Raw genomic sequence first — 9,993 nt, 5'->3', positions numbered from 1 at the left:
TTTAGGATTTTAATTATGTCTTTTTTATTTTATTTGTAATTTTTAATATTTATTGTGGTTTTTTAATGAATTTTAGCATTATGGAAATGTTTTTGTGTAATTGAATTTTAAATTAATTGTGCTCGTCCTTGCGGAAGAGCACAGCTGTGGGTGTTGTGCTCTTACCAGAGAGCAGACAGAAAAAGTGGGGTCGGGCCCACAACCGTGCCGCTGGCAAGAGCACGGTTGTGAATGCTCTAATATTTTTCAGGAATAATTATATATTTAGAGTCTGGACATTTTCTGAATTTATGCTTAAACCTTTTTTTATGACCATTCTGTCAGATTTTTATATTGTCTGACAATTAAATAATTTGAGATTGATTCGTGATACTCCTGTAGTAATTTGGGTTTCCGAGATTATTAGAATCTAACAATTTAGTGTTTCAATTTTTGGTTAAAATTTAAGCACGTCTCACAATATAATTTTAAATAATTTTTTCACACATCAAATCAAACTTTATTTTATAAAAATATTGACATCTTTTTTAAGATGATAAAATCAAACTTAAAAGAACAAAATGAAGAAAAAAATGAAGGTAATAGGGATTAAAAGAGAACAATGCTCACAAATACTCTCAGCACTAGCGGGCTAAGCCCCATGCCCCCTACCATTATTATTTTTTTGCTATTTTCTTTTATCGATCCATCAAAATCAATCTGAATTATATAAAAATTGTTATGTAAAACCCTTTATAAATTATTTAAATCTCCTAAAAGTTAATTGAATTAATTTTAGAAAACATAGCATATACCAATTTTGTATTATGTCTGCCATAATATTTTTCTCAATATATCTTTACTTCTAGTATAAAGTTGTATTAAATATTATACTCATATGAGTACCTGAATCAAGAAAGTAGAAACATGAAATGCATGATCCACAATGTACGTAACGTCCTATAACTTTTTTATTTCAAAACTCAATAATAGTACCAAACAAATTCCAAACCACAGGCGTTCCCATTATTAATCACCAAATAATTATGTAGGAGTACAACAACTTTAACGTTCCGTGCAACCTTAGCTCACTCTACCCAACGTACAACTCTCCAAAGCCCGCTCACGTACAACCCACTAAAGCCCACCTCACTTTACCAACGTACAACTCTCCAAAGCCCGCTCACGTACAACCCACTAAAGCACACCATCTCTCTCTTTAAATACCAAACTCCCCTCTCACACAATCATTCAATCAAACAATTCATCTCCTCTTCTCTCTCTCTATAACCATTCAAAAAAAAATGGAGCAAAATCTGCCAATCATAGCTAAAAAATTCTGGAAAATCGTCCGAGTTCTCTACTTCATGCTGCGAAAAGGCATCTCCAAAGCGAAGCTCCTCGCCGATCTCAGCCTGATGATGAAGCGCGGCAAAATCGCCGGAAAAGCGGCCATACAAAACCTAATTTTCCACCACACCGCGGCCGCGGCGGCGCGGCCGATTAAGGAGTACGAGTTCAGTTGCGGCACCAGCCCCGCCTTCAATTTCCCCTCCTTCAAGCGGGGAAAGCGGGCCGCGCCCGCGCCGATCGATGCGGAGCTGCTGGCGGCGGCGCTGGAGATGATGAACGGCACCGCGGCGTCGCCGGCGCTGCCGGGGTTCGGACCGAGCCCGATGGTGCGGCAGCTGCGGATCACGGACTCGCCGTTCCCGCTGTGTAATGCGGAGGATAATCACGTGGATGAGGAGGCGGAGAGGTTTATTATGAAGTTTTACAGCGATTTGAAGCGACAGAGCTGCAAATCGCCGCTTTCGTATTGACTGTTTTTTTTAAAGAAATATTTGGGGTTTTTTTTTTTTTTTGGTTTCTGATTTTGGATTTGGTGCATGGTGTTAGTGTACATGCAATAATGCCGAATTTAGTTGAAATAAAGAGGGAAAATATATGTGGGAAAATATTAAAAAAAAAGTTGCGTTTTTGGTTGTGTGAAAAAACATTTAGACAGCTAATATATTGCTTTGTGAGATTATTTGCTCAATTCTGAAAAGGTGATTTTTTTTAAGGGATATTAGCACCTAATATCATGGAATTTTCAAAAAGTTGGGTTTTTTCCACGAACTTTGAAACTGGCAAATAATATCACGAATTTTACCATGTGTTTGTTATTTCCCACCAATGCAAAAACTAAGGCAAATAATTTTATTTTACGATTTTTTTTTCGTAATTTCTCGACAACAACTTCGAGAGTTTCAAGTTTTTCAATATTTGAAGATAGTTTTTCTTGAAGCACACTCTCCAAAATTGTTCTTCAATCTATTAATATAGCCGGAATTTTTGCATTGGTGGTAAATAACAAACACATGGTAAAGTTCGTGATATTATTTGCCAATTTCAAAGTTCGTTAGAAAAACCCAACTTTTTTAAAGTTCCATGATATTAGGTGTTAATATCCCTTTTTTTAAACTCAAAAGTTTTACTAGCTACGAATAATAAAATTGAAGAACTTCGAGAGTTCGAGAAGCAGTTCGGAATATAAACAACAACGAAAAAATGGAGAAAGGGAGAAGATTTCTACCTACTAAATCTTTTTATCAAAGACCCAATTCATGAATTATATAAAAAAAAATTAGACATTTTTAGTTCGAATTTATGTGACATAAAAAATTTGAATTTCGTTATATATTCACATAATTTGGTTAGTGGAGAACAATACAATTATACTACTCCTATTAAAAGCTTGATAGATTTATTGAAAGTTGTTGGCTGCATGAATATGCATAAAATTCTGGTGGGGGAAATTTGCTTTAACTAGTGGGATACGACAAAGGCAAATCACTGACTGACCTGTCTTGATTCCACTTAGGTAAAGTGTATCTCTTGCCTAGCTGCCACTTTTTTATTTAATTATTTTTTTTATTTTAAATGAATTTAAGAAATTTTATTTTTCGATAAAATGAAAGAATAATCGGTGAACATAGTACATCCAAGTTCAAGTTATAAAAAATGTAATTGTAATTAAGAATAAGTGAGCGTAGTACAATAACAAGTTGAAACGGAAAAAGTATAAGAGCGACAAAAGAATAACAAAATATCCACCAAACCACACACGAGATTGATGCGTTTAAGTTAACTGAATTAAGCTAAGTTTAACATAAGAAATGCCATAAAGATTCTCGATCCAGAACTTTACAACCTAGACAAAAGTATGCATTCTTATGTTATAAATTTGGGAGCTTGGTTAATTCTCAATTATTAACTTCATTTTGTAATTAATTAGCCATTATATGTTTGTTTGTGCTCTGCAAAACCTGACCATTCAACGAAAGGTACAAAATCAATCATATTGATTTGTTTCATTGGAGAGTACTTCTTCAAATCTTTGACTTTATTCGTAGTAACATTCCACATATATATACCTCAAATATTTACTCTGAATCTTTATTTAATTAATTATGTTCTTATGCATCACCTACTGCAGTACCCTATTAGTCTAAAAACGTTCACGGTTCATTCGTATTAAATTTTTTAAAAAATAAATAAATTCGTAATATTTTGTCCAATTCATAAATTTCCAAACATTAAATAAATACATTGATTTGTGGACGAGATAGAGTGATAAATGATGCACCGCTAAGATAATTAAAAGCATGTTTAATAAGGTAGATAACTCATTTAGGGATGAAATTCTACGAGGAAAGCATGCAGTACCTAAGAATTCGAACCATTTCAAATTTAAAAAAAATGAAAACATTTTTACGGTAAAATTATGATCGATACAAAAAAGCATACTACTTATTTTCATAATACTAATTACTACTTGTACTATTTATTTATTAATAAAAAGTAAAATTACTAAAATATCCCTTTATTTTTTCCAGAAATTGTTGGGGTCGCCCTTTTGTTGCTACGCATGGTAGAGATTTGACATGTTCATAAAATTATAAATTATTTAACTTATCAGTTGCTTTCATTTTTTCTTTATAACTGATTTCCTAGTTTTATATTTTTGTACAAAACACATTTTGCATGGACACGTACGTGGCGTGGAGAAGTGACATGCTGCGTTGAGATTTCATTTTCAATTGGACAAATAATTCTCCCAAATTCAAAACTTTATATAGAAAAATAGGAAGAAAATTGAAGAAATAAATGCCAAAAGCTTAGGTGTATGAGATTTGGATTTGACATTTGTCATAGTACTTTTGAAGTTGCTTTTTTCACCCATTGTTTGGAGCCACTTTATTACACAAATTTTCCTCTCTTTCACTATAGTTACATCTTTTGATAAAGCAAACTTTCTTTTCATTGTTTATTTACTATAAACTCCTCGATTTTGAAATTTGTCGACAAAGGATGAATTGAAGCCCCCACGATAATCTTTAGTTAGAATGAGATATTAATAAGATGTGTCTATTTATCTAGATTCAAAGTGAGAGCATATTTGAAAAGGATTTAAGTGTATCTAGATTGTTTTAGGAGATAATTCAGGTAATTATTTATCCAAAATTTTATTGAAGTATACAGTAATACAGCAATGCCTTACCTGTACTAGATTTATGTTAATAGATCACATCCCACAAACCTATGATGTGACACAATAAATATTTATATTGACCTATGTACATATCTTAGTCATGTAATCATGTTGTCCATAAAATAATAGGAGTATAATTAATTCTCTACAAAAATATTGAAGCTAAATTTTGAGCCACATGTAAAAAGAGTAGGATTCATGAGAATTTACAATGATTACTATATATACAGTCTTAGGCATGAAGGGAACTGCGGAATTTAATTATTTTAGGAAACCAATTTAAGTACTTTGAAATGTTGTGCTATAAATTTGACTTCTCAATTCCCATAATTCATTTAAAAGGTTCCTGACATATTTTGGCTGAAAATAATTGATTTTGTTGTCATTTCAAAATCATTTATCACTGATTATTTTTACATTTGAAGTCAATGAATAAATGATTGATCAATCAAAAGTCTCTTTTCACATTGCTTGTGCGGTGAAAATTCCCTGATTTTAGCAAGGATTTTGTGTATTATGTGAGCGTTGTTTGGATATGTTTTGTGTTGTGATATCAAATTTTTGCTAAAATCAATAGATGAATCTCATGATATTATTGTAATTTTGTTGTGTATTAAATGTTTTTTTTTTGTGTTTTGTTTTGATTATAAGTACTATGTTTTTATTTTGGATTGTCATCATTCTTGATAGATTCTGCTTAAATATCAGTTTCTAGCTTCGAATATTTTACACTCACTATAAAAGAAAAGGTGTGAGGTAGCTCTAGTTTCTAAAATATTAATGAAGTCCTAATAAATAAATAGAGTAATGAAATATGAAATGCAATGAAATACTATCTAGTAGATTGCAGTAGTGTGTGGTCATAATTTCATATTGTCACAGTTCTAAAAAATCAAGAGCTTTTGAAGTGGGAAATTGGTGCAATACAATGCAATCTATTAAAGTTGCTTTTCCTAAAAGCTTCATTTTTAAAAATCTAATTCCTTTTAACTTCTCTATTAACTCCACACCTTCCACTCCAGTCCCCTAGCTACAATATTCACCATATTCAAATTAGTTAGTACTCTTTAAGAAAAATAAATCAAATAAAGTAAATACTATATAAATTAACGTTAAAATTAATTTATTGAAGTTTTCCTTATAATGTTACTCCACTAATCTTGAATTACAGCCTAGTTTGATTAAATTTCTTATCAACTCTTTCTGAAGTTTAAATCCTCAATTATGATTTTATTATTTAAAAAATGTAAATATTATGTAACACAATAATTAGTGATGATAGAAAGATGACATGAATGAAATAAAAAGATGACTGATTTAATTTAATAACAAAAATGTAGTACTCCATTAATAGGGGGTATGTCCATACTGTGAAAAGTTAATAATGATTAATATGTAATAATTGAAACGACAAACTTCAGACGAAATATTATTTTATCAATAATATCTTGTTAATTGTGATAGCTAAGTTGATCGTGAAATATACCGACACGTAGACATTCGAATGCGTGTTTAGTATATATGTGAGTAATTAACTATGAAATTATGAATGCCAAAATCAATAGAAATATTGAAAGGTGGATTGATGTGACTTAATTCAATAGGTTAAAGTATATATTTTTTTCAAATAATTACAGGTGTATGCATAGTGGCGTACAGATTTTAGTAATTAGGTTTTGATCAATTTAATTGCTACATTAAATAGAGAGATTAAACAAAAAATAAAGCTATTTAAATTTAAATAATACTAGTAACTATTTAGTTGAGCTAAATGAGTCTTTCTAAATTACTAAAAAATGAATTAATTTTATTTAAATCTATTTTATAACAAGTTATATTGTGGTTAAATAATGACACTCTAGACAAATGCAAAGCAAAGCCTATGAAAATTGAAAAGTTACCCAAAGAAAAGTAAGAAAAAGTTGGAGTGTTGGTGGGGGTTAGTGATCAATTATTGAACTCTTAGAATGCACAAATTGAAAGTCTTACTTTCATTGCTTTTATTATATTTTATTTTATGAATATACACAGACAACCAAGTATACTTCATGCGTCCTCAGGTTTCCTATGCCTATTACTTCCGAATATTCATGATGTTTAATACTCCATTTGTAATAACTCTAGGCGACGTGGCAGCACGCGATTGGGCAACGGCATAGCCGTTGCCTTTGAAAAATTTTTTATATTAAAAATTCGGTATTTAATTTTAAAAAATGATTAAAAAATCCGAAAAATATGGCTGTTTTTTTGCCCGTTTTTCTGAATTATTATTTTTCTCCCCCCAAAATCATCTATAAATACACACATTCATCATCCATTTATCACTTCAAATCATCTCTCATTCATAATTCTCATCCAAACTATCTACACATTCATCTCTCACTCAAAACCTCAAATGGATTTCATCCATCTTATGGCGGAAGCGGAGCGCGAATAACAAGAATACTATGAACAACATCGTGCCGCTTAAGACGCATATGTCGCGGCGAATACCCCCGCTCCTCCTCCTCAACGAACTAGATCAATTCACCGCAACATCCATCGTGACCGGGAGGGAGCCCACGAAAGGCTCGTTGCCGACTATTTTGCCGACCAGCTGCGGTTTCCGGCAGATTACTGACTCAACTTATTTTAACACAAGAAAATCCCGCAAGTGTACGGGGCTAGTGTAGCACAAAGCAAGCAAGAGTATCGTATCCCACAGAGACAAAATGTATAAACTCAAGTACCACGGACCGATTTTAACTACTATCTAGACGATTCAAAGGTTTGGTTGATTCTTGGAAAAACAATTAAACATAAACAAGTTAAAAGCACGCAACAAAGGATATGTTTCAAATAAGAGAACGAGGTAGAGCTTTGGATCCGACTACAATACCCACAATGTAAACAACTCAACAACTTTGATTACCCGTTGAAGTCTCTAGGATTAGAAGGACAATCGCTATTCTAGGCTAAGCCCCCTCTCGAGTGCACTTAACCCGTTGATTAACTATTAATATTGAAGTCTCCTTCTATACTTCATAATTAACTCCTATACTCAAAGATTCAAGTCCTCACTCTAGAATTCCTTCTCTCGAATGCAAATTATCTAGGTGTTGTTCATTCTTTTATCAATCCTAATTAGGTATCTCACGATTACTCAAAACTAGGTCAATATATCCAATTGGTAGCTAGGCAATTGAATTGAAATGCACAAGAATGAAACAAAATAATCACAAGAGCATAGGTAATCAAAAGCTATTGAATCAAACACAAGTATTCATTGTAGTCTTCACCAAAACTCTACAAATGATTTAGCTACTATATTCAACTAAAAAACATAAGAATAAACCATAGTCATTGAATAAAACATGAAAACCAATGAAAATACTCCCAAGGGTGGATTGAACGGAAATTCGTCTTCGTCTTCAATCTTGTTGAGGATTGTGACGCCTTTCCTCTCAATTCCACTCTCCAAACCTTCAAAAGCTGTTATGGGGCGTGTATGGTCTCCTGAGGTAAAAAACCTAGGTCTCCTTTTATACCCGGGGCGGAAATATTCAATCTCGCAGAACATATCGCCCGACCGGGCGATTTTAAGTCGCCAAAACGCCCGATCGGGCCTTTTCCCCTTAAAAATCGCCCGGTCGGGCGTTTTCTCTGGAATCCTCCGAAAGCATTGTCTTCGTCTTCGAAATGGCTTCGCGTGAGTATCTTGCACGCCCCATCGGAGTCCGGATGAGAGAGTTATGGCTATTATACGAAGGTCGCGCATTGAAGCGCGCCCGGTCAGGCGATTCTTCCTTCAAGCTCGTTTTCAAGTCATTTTCACCTGTTTTAGCTCCAAACACTCGACAAACTCGTCAAAACACTTATGTAGTGGATAATGGATGTAAACTCAAGTAGTATGCTACAAAAACACTGAAATGTTCACGTTAAACATCCAAAATACTTGCTAAACCACGAGTTTATCAATTACTTCAGGCGCTGTTTTCGCATGTCAAAGCGCTTGTTTATGCGAATTGTCAACACAATGTCCGCACGTGTTGAATTCTTTCAAACAGGTCCAGATGCAACCGGCCGGCAAAGTATCACGCCGTTGCAGAAGTGTACGTGTGCCATCTGACAACTCGCTACTGGGCAAACGGCCGACCTCTTCGACGAGTCCACTGGAATCCTTTGTCTAAAAATTTTTTGCGATGGCGTTCGTTCAGCCTTCGGTGATGAATTCCTTCGGGTACCCACCACCGATGATTGCCAAAGGTTGCTTCATCTTCACGAATCAGTCCATGGCTTTCCCGGCATGCTTGGCAGCATTGACTGCATGCATTGGAGGTGGAAGAATTGCCCGACTGCTTGGAAGGGGCAACACTTAAGCGGTCACAAAGGCGGCGGCCCAACACTTATCCTTGAGGCGGTCGTCGTCTACCGCCTATGGATTTGACATGCATATTTCGGCGTTGCCGGATCCAACAACGACTTGAACATGCTTTATTCTTCACCACTCTTCAATGATGTGATGAATGGTGTAGCACCGGCGATCGACTTCACCGTCAACGGAAATGCATACCACATGGGTTACTATCTCACCGATGGTATCTACCCAAGGTGGTCGACTTTCGTGAAGACGTTCAGCAACCCGCACGACCCGAGACGGGTTCTTTTTGCGCAGCGTCAAGAGTCCGCGCGGAAAGACGTCGAAAGAGCCTTCGGGGTTCTTCAAGCCCGATTCAACATTGTGAAGGCCCCGACTCGGCTGTGGTACGTCAATAATATCTCCGACATCATGTTCACGTGTATTATCTTACACAACATGATTATAGCCGACGAAGGACCGATGACGGCTAGTTTCTACAACGAGGATGAAGCCGGAAGCTCAACCGCGAGGTCTCTCCCACGCCGAGGTGTGCATACGACGGTGGGCCAGAGGATCGAGACAAGGCACACAATGCGCGATACCCGAACCCACATTGAGTTACAAGAAGACCTAATCAAACACATGTGGGCGAAATTCGGCAACGCGTAGTGGTTTTTTTAATTTTAGGATTTTAATTATGTTATTTTAAATTTTTAGGATTTTAATTATGTAATTTTAAATTTTTAGGCTTTTAATTATGTCTTTTTAAATTTATTTGTAATTTGTAATGTTATTTCAGTTTTTTAATGAATTTTCATATTATGGAAATGTTTTTGTTTAATTGAATTTGAAATTGAATTGTGCTCGTCCTTGCGGAAGAGCACAGCTGTGGGTGTTGTGGTTTTGCCAGAGAGCAGGCAGAAAAAGTGGGGCCGGACCCACAACCGTGCCACTGGCAAGAGCACGGTTGTGGATGCTCTTATATCCACTTAGGATATAATTGATCCACTACATTGAATTGTTAAGTTTAATTTATCCACAAATCTTAAACATTAACACAAAAGTTTGTCACCTTTATCAGCAATATCTTAACATCAATTGATGCATTATTATGTTCAATAGTGTGGTAAATTAAAGT

General features: G+C 34.8%; 1 protein-coding gene across 1 annotated transcript; it reads left to right on the top strand.

Moving 5' to 3' along the window:
- Positions 1–1,283: 1,283 nt before the first annotated feature.
- On the top strand, positions 1,284–1,802 carry LOC121795499. The gene has a single exon (XM_042194041.1). It carries the CDS (start codon positions 1,284–1,286, stop codon positions 1,800–1,802), a length of 519 nt encoding a protein of 172 aa, XP_042049975.1.
- The last annotated feature ends 8,191 nt before the right edge of the window (positions 1,803–9,993 follow it).

This window comes from Salvia splendens, chromosome 3 (assembly GCF_004379255.2).
Source record: "Salvia splendens isolate huo1 chromosome 3, SspV2, whole genome shotgun sequence".
Taxonomy (NCBI): domain Eukaryota; kingdom Viridiplantae; phylum Streptophyta; class Magnoliopsida; order Lamiales; family Lamiaceae; genus Salvia; species Salvia splendens.
The sequence above is the reverse complement of the archived record's forward strand: the minus strand, read 5'-3'. Positions and strand labels throughout refer to the sequence as shown.

Excerpts from the sequence above, each read along its gene's own strand:
- LOC121795499 (XM_042194041.1), top strand. The coding sequence starts at position 1,284 with ATGGAGCAAAATCTGCCAATCATAGCTAAAAAATTCTGGAAAATCGTC.